Source organism: Coregonus clupeaformis, chromosome 37, assembly GCF_020615455.1.
Source record: "Coregonus clupeaformis isolate EN_2021a chromosome 37, ASM2061545v1, whole genome shotgun sequence".
Lineage (NCBI taxonomy): Eukaryota > Metazoa > Chordata > Actinopteri > Salmoniformes > Salmonidae > Coregonus > Coregonus clupeaformis.
The window spans coordinates 19,010,465-19,031,302 of record NC_059228.1 but is presented as its reverse complement, the minus strand read 5'-3'; the positions used below and the strand labels follow the sequence as shown (position 1 = coordinate 19,031,302).

General features: G+C 44.4%; 1 protein-coding gene across 2 annotated transcripts in view; it reads right to left on the bottom strand.

Moving 5' to 3' along the window:
• Positions 1–3,506: 3,506 nt before the first annotated feature.
• LOC121553365 (spectrin beta chain, non-erythrocytic 1) overlaps positions 3,507–20,838 on the bottom strand; it is a 107,877-nt gene continuing 90,545 nt past the window's right edge. For both annotated transcript variants that reach the window (XM_041866419.2, XM_041866418.1), the window contains 14 exons: positions 20,373–20,657; positions 18,665–18,795; positions 18,145–18,349; positions 17,673–18,047; positions 16,781–17,025; positions 13,637–13,775; positions 13,376–13,460; positions 13,077–13,273; positions 12,765–12,865; positions 12,177–12,231; positions 6,309–6,511; positions 4,797–4,970; positions 4,639–4,681; positions 3,507–4,457 (listed from right to left, as the gene is read on the bottom strand). In XM_041866419.2, the coding sequence (XP_041722353.1) occupies positions 4,254–4,457; positions 4,639–4,681; positions 4,797–4,970; positions 6,309–6,511; positions 12,177–12,231; positions 12,765–12,865; positions 13,077–13,273; positions 13,376–13,460; positions 13,637–13,775; positions 16,781–17,025; positions 17,673–18,047; positions 18,145–18,349; positions 18,665–18,795; positions 20,373–20,657 (2,442 nt within the window). In that variant the 3' untranslated portion in view covers positions 3,507–4,253. The remainder of the gene's footprint in view (positions 4,458–4,638; positions 4,682–4,796; positions 4,971–6,308; positions 6,512–12,176; positions 12,232–12,764; positions 12,866–13,076; positions 13,274–13,375; positions 13,461–13,636; positions 13,776–16,780; positions 17,026–17,672; positions 18,048–18,144; positions 18,350–18,664; positions 18,796–20,372; positions 20,658–20,838) is intronic.

The window sequence follows — 20,838 nt, the reverse complement described above, 5'->3', positions numbered from 1 at the left end:
TGTTGAGCACATGAATCCAAATGTGTATTCTCACAGTGCAAGAAGAATGATGTTTTTGATTGACCCCAGAAACCTGGTTGTCAGGGTTGATAGAATAGAGCAGGGGCTCTCAAACTTTTTCATGAGAAATTGCCATCCTTCCGTGACCCAAATTAAGATGAAATAGTGTGTGATTATAGATCTATTCTCATAACTCGTGACCCACCTCTCACATGTTGTGCACACATTTTTTTACCTCCCTGTTAGTGAGCATTTCTCCTTTGCCAAGATAATACATCCACCTGACAGGTGTGGCATATCAAGAAGTTGATTAAACAGCATGATCATTACACAGATGCACCTTGTGCTGGGGACAATAAAAGGCCACTCTAAACTGTGCAGTTTTGTCACACAACATAATTCCACAGATGTCTCAAGTTTTAAAGGAGCGTGCAATTGGCATGCTAACTGCAGGAATGTCCACCAGAGCTGTTGCCAGAGAATGTAATGTTCATTTTTCTACTATAAGCCAACTCCAACGTTGTTTTAGAGAATTTAGCAGTACGTCCAACCGGCCTCACAACCGCAGACCATGTGTAACCACGCCAGCGCAGGACTCCACATCCAGCTTCTTCACCTGGTGGATCGATTGAGACCAGCCACCCGGACAGCTGATGAAACTATGGGTTTACACAACTGAAGAATTTCTGCACAAACTATCAGAAACAGTCTCAGGGAAGCTCATCTGCGTGCTCGTTGTCCTCACCAGGGTCTTGACCTGACTGCAGTTCGGCGTCGTAACCGACTCCAGCAGGTGAATGCTCACCTTCGATGGCCACTGGCACGCTGGAGTAGTGTGCTCTTCACGGATGAATCCCGGTTTCAACTGTACCCGGCAGATGGCAGACAGCATGTGTGGCGTCGTGTGGGTGAGCAGTTTGCTGATGTCAACTTTGTGAACAGAGTGCCATAATGGTGGCGGTGGGGTTATGGTATGGGCAGGCATAAGCTACGGACAACGAACACAATTGCGTTTTATCAAGGGCAATTTGAATGCACAGAGATACCGTGACGAGATCCTGAGGCCCATTGTCGTGCCATTCATCCGCCGCCATCACCTCATGTTTCAGCATGATAATACACAGCTCCATGTCACAAGGATCTGTACACAATTCCTGGAAGCTGAAAATGTTCATGGCCTGCATACTCACCAGACATGTCACCTATTAAGCATGTTTGGGATGCTCTGGATTGGCATGTACGACAGCATGTTCCAGTTCCCACCAATATCCATCAACTTCGCACAGCCATTGAAGAGGAGTGGGACAACATTCCACAGGCCACAATCAACAGCCTGATCAACTCTATGCGAAAGAGATGTGTCACGCTGCATGAGGCAAATAGTGGTCATACCAGATACAGACTGGTTTTCTGATCCACGCCCCTACCTTTAAAAAAAAAAATAGGTATCTGTGACTAACAGATGCATATCTATATTCCCAGTCATGTGAAATCCATAGACTAGGGCCTAATTAATTTATTTCAATTGACTGATTTCCTTATATGAACTGTAACTCAGTAAAATCTTTGAAATTGTTGCGTTTATATTTTTGTTCAGTGTATAATGTCCTTGTGTAAAGGTCAGATTCTGAGTTGTCAGTTTACTGGTACTCTTGCGCCCTCTTGTGATAGAAATGCTGAAGAAACATCACTGCTCTCTCCCAATATGAGAGACCAGGAGCATCGTCTGCCTCATAATCTCAAATAAATAAATATCCCACACTACTGTCCCCTCAGGTTGGCTTTTAGATGACTCAAGAGTTGATAGAGTACTCTGCAAAGGGGGTTACTTTGATAGCCACATTACAACCTGTAAACACTTCCAGTCTTCTTTGTGGTCTCCTTTCCTTCATGGCCATTGGTATGAAAGGACGTCTTAATTAAAAGCAACATGGTTATCCCATGGTCGGATTATTTTACCGCTCAATTTTCATCATATGGGATTCTCCTACCTATAGCCCCACCCTACCTAGTCTTGCAAGGTCAAACACGGTATTCTCACATTCGTTTGGAGGACAGGCTTCACCTTACCCAAATAAATTGGGAAACCTAATTGGTCGGCAGAGCTGATGTTTCTGTAGGGGCAAGAAGTGGTACATTAAATTAACAGCAGGCCATCTGTAATCCCTATAATTCATGCCTTCTTACCATCTAAACCATTTGACCAAACTCGTGCCCATAGTATTCAAATTAAATCTTTGTATTCTTCCATTAATATATTGTTTAGCTTTCTGCTATCCTCTTTCCCAGGCGCCAAGTGTCTGGGAAAGAGATTAATTTTCTGAAGAAACGTTTAACACTGGCAGCAATACCTCCATTCGGCCACTAGATGGTGAACAGGCAATTGTGAAAGGGATACAATAATTGAGGGACCCAACAATATCGAGAGTTAGGGAAGGTCTGAAAAATCTATATTGCGTAAATGAGGTGAACGTGAATAGAGGACGCATAGGATTTATTATTCCATAACTTTAATTGCTTATCTGATGTGTTGAAAAACAGAAATGTAATTACTCATCATATTAACATGTTGTTACATAGTAATATCTCTAATTGCTTAGTAATGCGTTTGTAATGGAATAATAGTGTTTGCACTGAATGAGGCATGTCACATTAAAATGTATTACATCATATAGAAGCTGTAATGACATGAGGAATTGTTGCTTATTTGGGGTGAAGCTGTAGTACTGAAAACACAGAGACAGATGTAATCTTAAAAGCAATTTAATGGCTTTGCACATATTTAACAGAGAGGGTAAAAGTCTACAGGTACAGTTCCATCTACCTGTGACCTTGGTCCATATTAAACTACATACCTAGAGAACCTGCTATGGAAAACAAGCTTTCTCCCATCATGGCATTGTTGATTGTGCAATATGAAGACATATTTCATTACAATAGTTAGTGACAGAGAAAAGCACACTATTTATCAAATAGCCAGAGAATGTAGCAAAAAGTATAATATGCAGTGCTATAGCCAACAAAAGCAAGCAACCATTTTCCCATAACATTACCTATTCCAGTAAATGCTTTAGAATCCACTTTTCCACTTAACAACAATGCTTAAAGTGTTTATTGTATTGTACATTACATTTTTATACTTTGAACTCAATACATTTTTAAACATACATTATAATGCAACTCAAATACGTAGGAAAACAAATCAAAAGGACAGAATAATGTTTTGAAAAATTACAGAAATAAACCTTAATCTGTGTTGTAGTCCTTCATGGATATCCAACATTCTGACTGGTCTTAGTAATTTATTGAGCCGGAGTAGTATACGATAACATTGTACAAAAAAACACAAAAAAACATGACTGAAACTTAAAAGGAAAACTCCACCCAAAAACTAGATTTTTGTATTTTTTTCATTAGTCCAATGTTGATACAGTCCCAAAATGTTTTGCATGTCAGCAGTCAAGTTTTCAAGATATTGGCCTTCAAGAAGCAAAGTGTCACATCATCATGATGATGCGTTTTACATCAACATGATGATGTGGCAAGTGAACGCACCATTTGCTTCTTGAAAGTCCAATATCTGGAACCCATATGACTAAAATTTGTCACAGTGACTGAGAATATTATCCCGTTTTTTTCATCCCAATTAATGTGTCATACTAAGTTTTAGGGCATAAAATGAGACTATATTGAAGCTTATAATGGTTGTAGAGCTTATTATTAGTAAGTGAAATTAAACAGGTTTTTAATTGTTTGTTATAGACAAGTTATACACACAGTTCAAAGCACCGCTGACTTTGCTTTTCAACCGCAAGAATGTCATCTTTCAAAGATAGCCTCACAAAACTGAGGACAGACCCTAGAAACTACATACTATTACAAAAAGAACTGGGGAAAAACAACCAAAGCAACAAGTGAAAAGCAGAGAAATGAGAAAGCAGGAAAACCGAGAGAATATACAAAGAAATCTTAACTGGAAACCCTATCCTGTTTTTCAGCGGTGACTTCTGGATGGTTTACAATGGCAGCTGCCCAAAGCATCATATCTACCTTAACATAATTTTTCTTTGTTCCTTATCTTCAAAAAAGAAAAACGGCATATTGTATTTGACCTCTGAGCCCGGCTGTAGGATTGTTAGGCACAGAGTGTGGAGTTTTGGCTCTGAGCTTGCATGCTGGAGTCTGGCTTTAAGAGGAAGAGGAGTAGGGGAAAGAAGAGGAATGGCATTGGGGGGGCTGAGGAGGAGGAAGATCTATTTCTTTTTGCTGAAAAGGCTGAAGCGCTTTTCTTTGTCCTTCTCACGCTTGCCAGGGCTGGACTCGGTTGCCAGGGCGACGGAGGCAGGCAGGGTCTGGGCTCGGCTGGAGGTGGGGGTGCTATGGCTGCTGGGGGTCATCTCTGTCTTATCAGAGGACGCAGCGTTGGAGATGGCCTGCATCCACAAGTTCATCTCCTCCTGCGGCCCAGACGAGGATTTATCAGGACAGACACACATCACAGATCATACCAATACATCGACATTCAGACATCCACGCCATCCACATAGAGATAAGGACTAAATATAGTAAAGTAAACAATATTCACAGGAAGAACGTCACTCACATACACTGTACAAATGTATAGCTAAACAAACTTACATCATCGTTGGCTTGGAAGAGATACTCATTCCCATCTGTAGCTCTGTAAAAGGAAAATAAAAACAGTTGAGTACTAAGTCAAGCGTACTACTGGCTACAGTATGTAATACCTCATCTTCTGATAATGCAAGACACAGAGGGAGCTATTCAGTGCTCACTTCAGTTTGAACACATGTTTCTTCTTCTTGTAGTCGAGGGCGACCTCACACGCAGCGTCATTCAGGCTGATGGGTATCTGGTTGTGGTAAGGGATCCCCTGGCTGGCACTCTTATGGTCTTTGTAGAAGCCCATCTCCCAGTTGTTGATCACGCAATACACATTGTGCCAGGATCTGAAACGCCATACACAAAAAGTTGTCAGTGCAGTGCCAGCAAAATAATTTGTCAGGAATATACACTTTATATACAAAGGTATGTGGACATCCCTTCAAATTAGTGGATTTGGCTATTTCAACCAAAGAATCGAGCACACAGCCATGCGATCTCCATAGACAAACATTGGCAGTAGAATGGCCTTACTGAAGAGCTCAGTGGCTTTCAACGTGGCACCATCACAGGATGCCACCTTTCCAAAAAGTCAGTTAGTCAAATTTCTGCCCTGCTAGAGCTGCCCCAGTCAACTAAATGTTGTTATAGTGAAGCGGAAACATCTAGGAGCAGCTCAGCTGCGAAGTGGTAGGCCACACAAGCTCACAGAACGGGACTGCCGAGTGCTGAAGCGCGTAGGGCATAAAAATTGTCTGTCCTCAGTTGCAACACTCACTAACGACTGCCTTTGGAAGCAACTTCAGCACAAGAACTGTTCGTCGGGAGCTTCATGAAATGGGTTTCCATGGCTGAGCAGCCGCACACAAGCTTAAGATCACCATGCGCAATGCCAAGCATCAGCTGGATTGGTGTAAAGCTCGCCGCCATTGGACTCTGGAGCAGTGGAAATGCGTTCTCTGGAGTGATGAATCACGCATCACCATCTGGAAGTCTGACGGACTAATCTGGGTTTGGAGGATACCAGGAGAACGCTACCAACCCCAATGCATTTGCCAACTGTAAAGTTTGGTGGAGGAGGCGGAACAATGATCTGGGGCTGTTTTTCATGGTTCGGGCTAGGCCCCTTAGTTCCAGTGAAGGGAAATCTTAACACTACAGCATACAATGACATTCTAGACGATTCTGTGCTTCCAACTTTGTGGCAACAGTTTGGGCAAGGCCCTTTCCTGTTTCAGCATAACAATGCCCTTGTGCACAAAGCGAATTCCATACAGAAATGGATTGTCGAGATCGGTGTGGAAGAACTTGACTGGCCTGCACAGAGCCCTGACCTCAACCCCATCGAACACCTTTGGGATGACTGCGAGCCACGCCTAAATCGCCCAACCTCACTAATGCTCATGTGGCTGAATGGAAGCAAGTCCCCGCAGCAATGTTCCAACATCTAGTGGAAAGCCTTCCCAGAAGAGTGGAGCCTGTTACAGCAGCAAAGGGGAGAACCAACTCCATATTAATGCCCATGATTTTGGAATGAGATGTTGGACGAGCAGGTGTCCACATACTTTTGGTCATGTAGTGTATTTGCCTGTATGTTCCAATGTGCGTGTGTATGTGAAATATGTATGTATGTATGTATGTATCTCTGTGTGTGTGTGTGTGTGTGTGTGTGTGTGTGTGTGTACCTGCTGGATGCCTTCTTGTTGTGACCCTCCCACTCATGTTTGCGGTGTAGGTAGCCTTCCATCTGGTTGGCTGGGGCTGAGTCCTGGGACTTGGCCGGGAGTGTGGCTGCCTGGCTGGGCTTGACCTTGCATGCTTCACTGGGCGACCCGCCCGGGCTGTGCTCCTCCACCCCATTAACAATGTCACTTTCCTCCCCGTTGTCCTGTTAGAAACAAGTATTAGAGAAGGCTGGGGCAACACACACAGTGGAGCTGGAAGTCAGAGAGTTGGATAAAGCTTCATGCAGGATGAGAGGCTGTGTAGAAACATTTAGTGCATTCCCTTTGACTGCTATATGACAACATGGCTTTAAGACAAGTATAGTTACTGTGCATTCAGAAATTATTCAGACCCCTTGACTTTTTCCACATTTTGTTACGTTACAGCCTTATTCTAAAATGGATTAAATTGCTTGTTTTACTCATCAATCTACACACAATACCCAATAATAACAAAGCAAAAACAGGTTCATACATTTTTGCAAACGTATTAAAAATAAAAAACAGAAATACCATTTATTTACATAAGTATTCAGACCCTTTGCTATGAGAATCAAAATTGAGCTCAGGTGCATCCTGTTTCCATTGATAATCCTTGAGATGTTTCTACAACTTGATTGGAGTCCACCTGTGGTAAATTCAATTGATTGGACATTATTTGGAAAGGCACACACCTGTCTATATAAGGTCCCACAGTTGACAGTGCATGTCAGAGCAAAAACCAAACCATGAGGTCGAAGGAATTGTCCGTAGAGCTCCGATACAGGATTGTGTCGAGGCACAGATCTGGGGAAGGGTACCAAAACATTTCTGCAGCATTCAAGGTCCCCAAGAACAAGGTGGCTTCCATCATTCTTAAATGGAAGAAGTTTGGAACCACCAAGACTCTTCCTAGAGCTGGCCGCTCGGCCAAACTGAGCAATCGTGGGAGAAGGGCCTTGGTCAGAGAGGTGACCAAGAACCCGATGGTCACTTTGACAGAGCTCCAGAGTACCTCTGTGGAGATGGGAGAACCTTCCAGAAGGACAACCATCTCTGCAGCACTCCACCAATCAGGCCTTTATGGTAGAGTGGCCAGACGGAAGCCACTCCTCAGTAACAGGCACATGACAGCCCGCTTGGAGTTTGCCAAAAGACACCTAAAGGACTCTCATACCATGAGAAACAAGATTCTCTGGTCTGATGAAACCAAGATTGAACTCTTTAGCCTGAATGCCAAGCGTTACGTCTGGAGGAAACCTGGCACCATCCCTACGGTGAAGCATGGTGGTGGCAGCATCATGCTGTGGGGATGTTTTTCAGCGGCAGGGACTGGGAGACTAGTCAGGATCGAGGGAAAGATGAACGGAGCAAAGTACAGAGAGCTCCTTGATGAAAACCTGCTCCAGAGCGCTCAGGACCTCAGACTGGGGCGAAGGTTCATCTTCCAACAGGACAACGACCGTAAGCACACAGCCAAGGCAACGCAGGAGTGGCTTCGGTCCTTGACTGGCGCAGCCAGAGCCCAGACTTGAACCCGATCGAACATCTCTGGAGAGAGCTGAAAATAGCTGTGCAGTGACGCTCCCCATTCAACCTGACAGAGCTTGAGAGGATCTGCAGAGAAGAATGGGAGAAACTCCCCAAATACAGGTGTGCCAAGCTTGTAGCGTCATACCCAAGAAGACTCAAGGCTGTAAAAGCTGCCAAAGGTGCTTCAACAAAGTACTGAGTAAAGGGTCTTAATACTTATGTAAATGTGATATTTCAGTTTTTAATTTTTAATACATTTGCAAAAAAATGTTTAAAAACCTGTTTTTGCTGTGTCATTATGGGGTATTTGTTGCAGATTGATGAGGAAAATAAACAATTATCAATTTTAGAATCAGGTTGTAACATAACAAAATGTGGATAAAGTCAACGGGTCTGAATACTTTCCAAACGCACGGTAAGTTGAAAGTGGTATTCTCTACAACTATTGTACTGTAAATGAGAAATAAATATTTCAACACAATGTCACCTCAATTCCATTTGATGAGGAAAAGTGACTTCATAAAAGAGCCTTTGGATAGGTACAGTGCATTTTGTTCTCCATCCTCTGGCTATAATGCCCCTATGTGTTTCTGTGCTCCTTATAGGTCCTCAGCTCCATATAGGTCCTCAGCTCTTAGAGTTCAGTGCCTGAGGTGAAACTAATCAATTGTTTAACTGCATCTCAGTCTCTTTCTGACTGTTCTCTCTAACCCTCCCACTGGATCGCTCCAACTTTCTCTCTGACATCAAGTGCCCTCTATGAGACTTATTTTTTGTGACTTTTACTCTAACTTGACTCTCCAACGATTCAATCTGACTGATTCACCATGAACCTCTCTGACTCTAGACTAACAGCCATCTGATATGAGGTTACACTAACACACTTTGATTCAATCTCACCTGCAATGACTCACTGTTTGACTAACTCAGATTCCGATAATCTAAGCTTGGTTAGAGGAGGGAGACGTTTGCAAATGCAGTAAAAATCTGTAAGCCACCTCAGTCAACCTTTATCTAGAAGAGCTTTGGATTATGGGATTGATTAAAGTGGGCCGGGGTTCAGCTGAGACAGCGAGAGAGAGCATTTCAAAGACATGCACAGATCAGAGGTTAGGACATGCACACCACATTGCCACACAAAATACTGTTGAATAGAGAGATAGAAAGGGAGCGAAAGGCCAAACCAAAATCCCAAACAATTAACACAAATTGTTTGAACTCATTATTGACATTTGTTTCATTATTGTAAAGTGAAGGGCAATGCAAAATTGGCCAGTTAAAATATTATTATTTCACAACACACCCACTCCAACGTATTACCCATTACTGAGCTCTTCAAGGCTGGACCAATCGTGGACACTTTTACTGAGAGCTTGCCAGGCGATGGACAAATCCTGGATGCTTATACAGAGATCCTGCCATTGGCTGGACCAATACTGGACACGAAGGACTGCATCGCTGCCAGGTTTTGCAGCCTTCGATTGGTGCAACGTGGGAGTGATATCTGTCATCACCGCTTTGTTAAATGTTCAGGGTAAATGCTCAAATAGTTTTCGCTTGGGCTGACACTCATATAGGGAATTATATTATTAATATTCACATCTGCACCCAAATTCTCCCTCAAATACGCTCTCCAAACTGATAATATTAATATAGCTAGACTGATCGCCTCTAGGTAAATACTCTCAGATCAACTTTGATTGACTTGGAGGATCATTTTGATAGTAGTAACTGTAGTTACCTTAGAAATTAAATGACTAAAATGACTAAAATGTAAAATGTAAATTAGCCTTATGCAGAACTACACACACTAATCTTAGAACATTGACCTCTCTCAGTTAGGATGGGTGCCTTTTTACACCAAAATAAAATACTGTAGATTTAATGTCAGACGTCCACTGGATAAATTATATCTACAATAAAATTACATTAAAAATGAAATGCAAATGTGTTGCACATGAATGTGTATAAAACAACCCTGGGATGAAACCATAGAAAATACACAAGGAGAAAACAACAATAACAGTTGTCACTGAAAGTGGAAGGTGATTAACAACAATGATGACATGTAAAACAACATACCAACATAAGACATGAGGACAGAAACAGGGTTATTTTGCAGACAGCACAAGGACAACACAAACAGGACATGGGAAGTGACTGACTAACAAGGTTTTATTGGGGAAAGTGTGTTAGTGGGGTGGGTTCAAGGGTGAAATGATTCAAGGGTGGACCAACACGTAACATAATCACTGAGTGGCGCAGTGGTCTAAGGCACTGCATCGCAGTGCTAACTGTGTCACTAGAGATCCTGGTTCGAATCCAGGCTCTGTCGCAGCCGGCCGCGACCGGGAGACTCATGGGCGGCGCACAATTGGCCCAGCGTCGTCCAGGGTAGGGGAGGGAATGGCCGGCCGGGATGTAGCTCAGTTGATAGAGCATGGCGTTTGCAACGCCAGGGTTGTGGGTTCGATTCCCACGGGGGGCCAGTATAAAAAAATATGTATTCACTAACTGTAAGTCGCTCTGGATAAGAGCGTCTGCTAAATGACTAAAAAAAAAAAAAACCAGGGAGGAAATGAAGATCCGATACACAGAGCTACAGTGACATGAAAAATGATATGAGAACGTTAAGGCAGGTACCATAGATCTATTGAGGACCAATGAATGACTGATAGGAATGTGCTTACACCCCTCTACACACACACTTGCCACGACTGGAACAATCCAAAAACAGAATTAAGACGGTGAAGTGATATGAATATCCCTTCCACATAGTGAAATGAATCATACATAGTGAAATGGTATTTGAGATGGCACTGTATGATAGCGGTATGACATACTGTATGTGCTGTCTGGACGGGGGTGAAGATTATGGACATCTGAGGAAGATACAGTAGCTACTCACTACTTTTGATTTCATATTCTCTTGAATTTTATTTAACTTGTATTTATTCAGGTAAGTCATTGAGATAAAAAATCTATTTTGCAAGAGACCTGGTTGATTTGATCTGGGGCAACTTGTAACCTGAGAGGACTAAAGAATATGATTTAATTGCATTACTAAGTAACCGATTTAAGTCACGGCAAAATGCGTCTGTCTGTCAGTTATTCAGGTTCCACATGGTAAGTTTGTAAATAATAACGTACATAAACAGTATTATCATCAGGGACGGAGATAGGAGGAGAGGAGTGTCGAGCTGAGAGGGGGAAGAGAGAAAGTAAAAAAGGGATAGAAGAGAAAAGGGAGAGAGGGAAGGAAAAAGAGGGAATAAAATACTAAAACCTGACAGGAAATAAAGAAAATATACAAATAGAAGTCTACACAAGGGAGGGGGGGTCCTTTTTCATTCCCACACACACATGCATACATACACACTCATGCAGTGATCATTCTCATTCTAGAATACTTAGTGCTGTAGTGTCCCATTATGCTTCTCTTTCCATCAGCCAATAGATCATTTCAATCTACTAGGAATCAAATGTAATAATGTATTCACTTATTTTTTTAAATCCTTCGCTCAATCTCAAAATTGAGATTTTGGAAATGTTGTACTGCTTTTGAAATAGGGTTGCTTAACTCAACTTTCAACTTTATATCTGGTCCCCTACCATCCAAAATGGTTTAATATCTTATTTTCACCTTCCCATTTAATCTTTGCTCTGCTTATATCTGATCAGTTAATCATCCAGTATGTAGCTGCAGCTACCATGTAGTTACTGCAGAGCAGGTCCAGTGCTCAGCAGTCCTCAGTAGTCCTCAGTAGTGTTTATCAATAAAGGCACCAGTCAGTTTGAAGCAATATGAAAGTATAAAAGATTAAAGCATTAATAACTATCCTATTGACCAAAACAACTCTGATAATCTAGTACCCTTGCTACTGCATTTAGCCATGTTCAGTCCTGCAACATCCGCTGTGATAAAATAAGATTAGGTGAATAGAAAACGGCAATACAGGAAACTGCAATCAGCAAAGCTAATTTGCATTAAATCGCATTATGCAAATAAAGAAAAAGAAATACTCAAGGTAGGATAAGTATAGTGTTTTGTAACAGATATAGGATAAGTATAGTGTTTTGTAACAGATATAGGATAAGTATAGTGTTTTGTAACTGATTTAGGATAAGTATAGTGTTTTGTAACTGATTTAGGATAAGGCTAAATGGTAAATGTGGAATAAGTGTGGAACAGTCCTCTCCCCTTGGGGGGGGTGTTGGGGGTCACGGTCCGGCCCGCCCGCCGTTCTTGCCCCCAGTCCCAGTCCAGCGGGTCTGAAAGCTGGTGTACTTTTGATAGGCTGGGGAGCGGTAACTAACCCGAGGGGAGTCCTGGTCCGATGGCAGTCCGTTCTGAGACACCTGCTCACCCTCCCTGTAGGGACAACACACACAGACAACAGTCAGTCTCAAACACCATATTTAAAGGTAGACTCAGCAATATGATGTAAGTGCACAAAGTAAGCAGCAGCTACTCTTCCCGGGGTTCTCAAAAAACATGACAAGTAACAAAACACTGATACACTGATAGACAAGGACAGTCACAAAAAAAAAAAATACAACCATATACCAACAAAACAACTAAAGAATAATGTGTGTGTGTAGATTGTGTGTGTTAGAGTGTGTCTGTGTGTGTCATTTCACAGTCCCTATTAAGCTATAATGTTTTTCAAGGTAATGTTGCGGTTTACTTGAGTAATTGGAGATGGCAGTTCCAATGCGATTATGGCTCTATATAATACTGTGCGAAATTCTTTATAGTATTTATAAACACACTGGGACAATCATAACACCAGAATACAGCATGGCTGCTCAGTCTAAACACAGACACAGAACAGACACACTAAATAAGTCATGACAAACAGACCAAACAACATTTTAGTATGGCGCTCCAGGCTTTTCTCTCACCTCTGCTGTGGCAATGCTTGGTCCATCTGGGTCTCTGCAGGTGGGGGATTTCTCCTCCCCTCCTCCTCCTCTTGCTGTCTTCTCACTTCCAGTAATTCCATCTACATCACAAACCGACACACAAATCATTAATGACCAACCGAATTAGTCAGATTGAAATTGATCAATTCAAGTAATTTCATTAAGTCAATTTGACTGACAGACAAATGAGATGAGAGAATTGGGGATGGATGCCTAATCTAATTAAAAACTAAATTGAGTTATTGTATGACTGACAGCCCTGTGAGTTGTGAGCACCCCCTGTCCTCTCACCGTAGTCAGCCGTTCCAGCGCTGAGAAGCGCTCCTCCCAGGTGGCAGCTGACTTCTCAAAGGCCTCGTGTCTCTTGATGAGTTTCTCCACCTCGTCCACACTCTGACCCATCTCCCTGCTGGACAGGTACGGCTCCTGGCCCAGCAGCCACGACTCGGCCACACCCGCGTCCCTGCCAAACTGGTGCACCTCCAGAACTGGGCCGAGACACAGCTAGTCAGACAACACGGCAGTAGAAAGTAACGGTGACACAGTAGCCAATACGGTGCAACAGACTGAACACTATTTGATAGAATTACCCAATCTTAGCCACTCCCATCTGTCCTCCCACTTGTCAATCATGTCTTTCCTCTTGTCCGTCAACTGTAGTAACTTCTCTTTGATCTGAAAATGGAAGGGAAATTGAGTTTTAACTGAGGCTACCAACACCATACATTTAATGACGCACCACAACACCAGAGGGAGCCATCCGGAGACTGGGGCAAAAGACCGAAACAGAGAGCGGAGGAGGGGGAAGTAACGGTCTCTGTGAGGGTGTTATGACATTGTTGGTCCCTCACCTCCTCTAATGCGTAGTGTTTCCGTGCCAACAGGGACTTGCCCAGCTCGATGCAGTTGGTGAAGCTGTCGTTGCGGGCGTCGATCTCAGCCTTGATGCCCTGGTGGTTGTTCATCAGGAGCTCCACGGATGACACGTCCCTGAGGACACAACAACACAATTAGAGAAGTGACACAACAACACATTTAGAGGAGTGACACAAGACAATTGGAGGAGTGACACAACAACATAATTAGAGGAGTGACAACAACACAATTAGAGGACTGACAACAACACAATTAGAGGAGTGACACAACAACACAATTAGAGGTGTGTCACACACACTGAACATACCAAGGTCCCAATGTCCTTTGGTTAGGTTACCAGGGGTTTAAATGACCCATGAAATGCTACTTACATTGCTAGTTGCCATGCTAGTGTACGTTTTCTAAAACCACAGGTACATACAGTCAAGACAGGATGACCTAACACCCAGTGCATTTCAGTGGACTACAGCTGCTCACATAATGATGTTCCCCCCTCAGGGATCTGTCCGATTACCCTGACCCCCTGGGACCATGCCAATGTCAGACTAAACACCAGGCAGGATAGGGTGTCACTCCTTCAGACAGTGGAAACAGAGCAATGCAATTACTGACATAAACCAAATCTCTCAATTTCTCTCTCCCACCTGCTTTTTTCACCATTCACCTCATTAGCCAATGCATCTTTCTCTCTCCTTTCTTTTCCTCCTGTTTCTCTCTTGCCCTTTACCTGACATCATCATTAGCACCCTGCGTCTGTCTGTCGGTCTCTTTCTCCCGCTTGTCTTTTCCTTCTCTGTCTCCTCACTTTCCTTCTTTGTCTCCCTCCTTCCTTCTCTGTCTCCTCCTGTCTCTCTCTTTCCTTCTCTGTCTCCTCCTGTCTCCCTCTTTCCCTTTGTCTCCTCCTGTCTCCCTCTTTCCCTTTTTGTCTCCTCCTGTCTCCCTCTTTCCCTTTCTGTCTCCTCCTGTCTCCCTCTTTCCATTTCTGTCTCCTCCTGTCTCCCTCTTTCCATTTCTGTCTCCTCCTGTCTCTCTCTTTCCCTTTCTGTCTCCTCTTGTCTCTCTTTCCCTTTCTGTCTCCTCTTGTCTCTCTTTCCCTTTCTGTCTCCTCCTGTCTCTCCCTTCCCTTTCTGTCTCCTCCTGTCTCCCTCTTTCCCTTTCTGTCTCCTCCTGTCTCCCTCTTTCCCTTTCTGTCTCCTCCCGTCTCCCTCTTTCCCTTTCTGTCTCCTCCTGTCTCTCTCTTTCCCTTTCTGTCTCCTCCTGTCTCTCTCGTTCCTTCTCTGTCTCCTGTCTCTCTCTTTCCCTTTCTGTCTCCTCCTGTCTCTCTTTTCTTCTGTCTCCTCCTGTTCTCTCTTTCCTTCTCGGTCTCCATGGTAAGCTGCTAGCTGAGATTCAGCTGAGAGGCACAGATAATGGAGGCCTTGTCGACCCTGGTGACGATCACAATTACAGCTGAAACCAGAGCCAGATAAGGGCTTGGTGTGCTGCTGTCTCCCTGAGAGGAGAGGACATTCAGGGAGGCATTGAGTATACACCATTTTCTGCAGCTGCATTTCCAGTTGCTATAAAAAGGACCAACTGTGGGTGGGATACATTCAGCTGAGCCATCTGCCGAAAACCTGAGCCGCAGAAAACCTTGCTACAGTACAGCGCCACAACTACAGCATTAACCCATAAGAGTCTAAGCCCTGTCTAAGCTGGGGGGGGTACTACTAAGCTACATGGAATTGTTAAAAGAAGGACATACCAAGGATCATTCTTTTATTTGATTTTGAAGACCCCTTGAAGTATCAAAGTAAATAAATATATACAGTATATACAATATACAGTACCGGTCAAAACTAGCCATGCTGGTTAAGTGTGCCTTAAATTCTAAATAAATCACAGACAGTGTCACCAGCAAAGCACCCCCACACCATAACACCTCCTCCTCCATGCTTTGCGGTGGGAAATACACATGCAGAGATTATCCGTTCACCCACACCACGTCTCACAAAGACACAGCGTTTGGAACCAAAAATCTCAAATTTGGACCAGACCAAAGGACACATTTCCACCGGTCTAATGTCCATTGCTCGTGTTTCTTGGCCCAAGCAAGTCTCTTCTTATTGGTGTCCTTTAGTAGTGGTTTCTTTTCAGCAATTCGACCATGAAGGCCTGATTCACAAAGTCTCCTCTGAACAGTTGATGTTGAGATGTGTCTGTTACTTGAACTCCGTGAAGCATTTATTTGGGCTGCAATTTCTGAGGCTGGTAACTGTAATGAACTTATCCTCTGCAGCAGAGGTAACTCTGGGTCTTCCATTCCTGTGGCGGTCCTCCTGAGAGCCAGTTTCATCATAGCGCTTGATGGTTTTTGCGACTGCACTTGAAGAAACTTTCAAAGTTCTTCATATTGACTTCATATTGACTGACCTTCATATCTTAAAGTAATGATGGACTGTCGTTTCTCTTTGCTTATTTGAGATGTTCTTGCCATAATATGGACTTGGTATTTTACCAAATAGGGCTATCTTCTGTATACCTTGTCACAACACAACTGATTGGCTTAAACGCATTAAGAAGGAAAGAAATTCCACAAATGAACTTTTAACAAGGCATACTTTGTAGGCCAAACCGTTCAGACGCTAAAAACAATTTTGTGAGAAGATTATTTTCGGGATGTCTCATGGTCTGACAAACATCGCTCTAGCTCTGTCACCTTTCACCGCATTTGCGGAAGTGCAACATAGGCGGATGCTGTGGATTGAGACGCATTCAATGCAAATCTATAGCTTAAACTGACAGATGGGGATTTTTGTATTATGCTAATTCAATTTTCACGGGGGCGCCGACATCAACCTTAGGGGGTTTTAATACAGAGGGTTTTTTAGGGTGAGCTAGTGAGGATAACTTTGTAAATCACAACAATCAGCACAGAACACTGAGGATTAGATACATAAATCCGGACGCGAGCTGTCGACCACAAGCTGCTTACAGAAAACTACAAAGATTATTCGCACCTTGTTTTCTGGCTTTTGTTGGAGAGTCGGTAGGAGAAAAGACATGCAATGAAATAATGGCAAGCTATAAAAAAAAATATCAGTCTGAGGCAAAACTGTTTCCCGTCAGGTTCACAGTACCTTGGCTTCTCCTGAGCCTCGATGAGGCGGATGACGTCCTCCATCCAGAGCATGAGGTCTCGCACCATGCTGAAGAAGCGGAACTTGTCGCCGGTGTCGAGCAGTCTGACCCTGCGGCCGTCGCAGGCCTCCAGCAGGGTCCTCCAGGCCTCCAGCACCTCACCCTCTCTCTTTTGGATGTCATCAGCCTTGTCTCCGGCATAGGCAGACTGCAGACGCACAGCATCCTCCTGCAACGTCCTCACCTGGGGAGGGAAAGAGACAAATATGGGTAGACAGATACTAAATGTTTACAAGTCTTGTCTATGATTTACATTACAAATCTGTGAGAGATTCACCTTATAGCTGCATAATTTGTTTAGGCTGTATTAGAACTGCTTTATCCCCCCCCTTACTTTACCAGGTAGTTTGACCAAGAACACAATCTAATTTACAGCAACGTCCTGGGAATAGTTACAGGGGAAATGAGGGGGTATGAATGAGCCAATTGGAGGCTGATGATTACGTGGCTATGATGGTATGAGGGCCAGATTGGAAATTTAGCCAAGACACCCCTACTCTTACGATAAGTACAAATGGGATCTTTAGTGACCACAGAGTCAGGACACCCATTTAACGTCCCATCCAAAAGATGGCACACTACACAGGGCAATGTCCCCAATCACTGCCCTGAGGCATTGGAAACTTTTTTTTTTGGGGGGGGGGTGAGTACCTCCTATTGGCACTCCCACACCACTTCCAGCAGCATGTGGTCTCCAATCCAGGGACCGACTAGGACCGACCCTGCTTAGCTTCAGAGGGAAGCCAGCAGTGGGATGCAGGGTGGTATGCTGCTGGTTAACTGCCATAGTAGGTATTTTGGTCTTTCTGGCTGCTGCCGTTATTGTCATACCTGTGTCCCCAGGGCCTGGATGTCATGTTCAAAGGCGGTGTGCATCCTCTGCAGGGTCTCCACTGTGTTCTGGTCTCGGCCCAGCTCCTCAGGCAGCTTCTTGTGTTTGTCCAGGATGCGGTTGAGGATCTCCTTGGCGTCGTGGTAGAACTTGTGCAGCTCGAAGGACGCTGCCAGGATCTGCGTGCGTGTGTCGATTAGCTCCAGCAGGTCGGCCCATGCTTCATTCAGCCCGTCCTTCCACTCCGCGATGGTTGCTGCGTCGGTGTGGCCCGAGTTGATGAGCTCGTCCGCCAACTGGTTGACGGTGTCCACGCGCTCCTGACCGATGTTGCCTGTGTCGCGAGCAAACTCACGGAAACGCTCCTGCAGCATCTGTAGAGGGATATTATCACAGCAAAGTGAGAACGGACATATTCCGCTAGATACTCTGGCAACAGGGGAACATAAGGGGCATGGCTGCACTACATACCGTGACATGTTCGTAGTCCTGTCCCAGCTCATGTGACCCAGCCACCACTTCCCTTTCAGCGATCCACTGTTCCAGGTCATCCACCTCCCTGTTGAGCTGGAACAGACGGAACCTCTCGTCCAGCTTCCCCCTCCTCTCCTCTGACAGGTCCTTGAGCCCGGCGTACAGCTTATCCACCTGGGACTGACGCATGCCGATCCGCTCACTACACAGCAGGAGGAGGAAGCAGGGAGGGGGTTAGGATATACATGAGCCACATGATCCTATCCTCACTCTCTTCTGTGATGCTAAACTGTCAAGCCTTAAATCTCTGGGTGGTTAAATCCTACTTCAACTCAGCAGGAGTGGAGATGAACCTTACAGTGATCTTAAGTTAGGCGTCTGGTCTCTGACTACTCTGGGCTGGGTTTAAACCCTTAACATTCTTTAGTCTGAAATGGGTGGATATGATTATGGTTTAAACTTCCACATTTCACTGGAGGGGGTCTTTAACCCTGAGGATGAGCCCGAGACCCCTCACCTTTCAGGGTGTGCGGCGGCCGTCAGGCCTCTACTTGTCTGGGAGAGCTGGTGGACAGTCTCAGCGTAGTCTTCCACAGCCTGCTCCAGTATCTGGTGCTTCTTCAGCATGGCCACAGAGCTCTGCTCATCCTACAGACAGAGACAGAGACAGAGACAGAGACAGAGACAGAGACAGAGACACAGACAGAGACACAGACAGAGACACAGAGAGACAGACAGACAGACAGACAGACAGACAGACAGACAGACAGAAGAGAGAGGATTCAAGGTACAGAAGCAGACGGTGACTGCACAGACAGTACATAGGCACAGTTTGGTATACTATGATCTATAATTTTGGGAAAACCGCCACGTTATCTCTGTTCTTCTTTGATAAGGTCAGAAAATAAATAACAGTCGCGGTCTTACTCCTACTTACTTTTAACGGTTCCTAAAATCAGAACGGATCATGGCAAAAATTGTTTTAGCTACTCATCTCTGTGTTCTTGGAATTCTCTCCAGACCAGCTGGAGGAGTTTACAAGTTTGGTTGACTCACATGCTACTGAGGAATGTGATTGACATTAGGACTTGATGCAGTGGTACATATGATATATTTTTTATCTATGACACTTGTATGTTTCTGTAATTTAAATGTATGTTTGTCTACGTGATTATTTTATTTTTTGAATGGTGTGTCTATGTCTGTAAGTTGTTACAGTATGTCTGATATTTGTCGCAAACATTGTCCCCCCCCCTGCTGCTGTCTTGGTTGGACCAGGCATCTCTTGAAAATTTAATTTATCATCTCAATATGACTAACCTGGATAAATAAAGGTTAAATCAATCAAAAATACAAATCAGTGTACAGGGCACATTATTGATTAGAGATAGACTAGTCCCACAGCGATCCAGTCCTGTGGTAGGAGAATATTAAGGAGTCAAGGACACAGCCAGCCTACTAAAGGACATGAAAACATGAACGGGAGGACTACTCTCTGCCTACTCACCTTTCACACCCAATATCCCAGCATGCCACACAACCATGTCAGAAGGCCCTGTTTGCCCAGGTCACTGCACACGTCTTTTACCCTTCACCTCGTTTCTCTCTGTGACAAGGACCCACTTCTGCCTGACATACCAACAACTTACTGTCCTACCAAGTGCAGAAATACCCCTTGTCCAGTACCAACCAGCCCTTTTCCTATCCAGCAGCTTGCCTTGTAACCACACCCCAGTTCCTATTGAACTCTGCCCCTCCTAAAGATCCATCCCAACAAACTACTGAAGAGCAACCCACCAGTCCTAACCTAAACACACATTGTACCTCTACCAAAGACAGCTGCTCATCCCATCATGCCCAATCTTCATCATCCTACCTCCCATCAGGCCCAATCCCATTATCCTACTTCCCATCACGCCCAATCCCCATCATCCTACCTTCCATCACGCCCAATCCACATCATCCTACATCCCATCAGGCCCAATCACCATCATCCTACCTCCCATCGGGCCCGATCCCCATCATCCTACCTCCCATCAGGCCCAATTCCCATCATCCTACCTCCCATCAGGCCCAATCTCCATCATCTTACATCCCATCAGGCTCAATCACCATTATCATACATCCTATCAGGCCCAATCACCATCATCCTACCTCACATTCAAACTTCATTCTGATTGCTCATATATAAAAAAAAATGCTCTCTGCCCCACTGCGCCCCTCACCTTGGCTTTCTCCTCTGACATCATGTAGAGCTCCTGCTCGCTCATCCAGGCCTCGGCTTCAGCAGCATCAAAGTAGTACTGTTGGGCCTTGTGGGCCTCCTCCAGTCGTCCATGGCGTTTGCCTGTCTCCTCCAGGATCTGGGCCCACAGGCGCCGCAGGTCGGCCAGCCGCTGGCGGATCCCCTCGCCACTGAGGCTGTTGTCGTCATTCTTGAGGACCTGCTGGCTCCGCTCAAAGATGTCGTCACAGCGCGGCTGGTGGCCCTGGATCTCCTTCTGCAGGGTCTGGTGGGGGAGAGGTTAAAGGGCAGAAGGTCAGAATGATGTCAGCTGCTTTAAAAGTAGAATACATGAGGTCACCTGGTACAGAAACAGATCGGTCACCCTGATTCTAATTGAAGTACTGTAAACGCTAAGAGCTATATTCTATAGATAGAAATACTGTTCAAGGTTCAAACTGACAGAG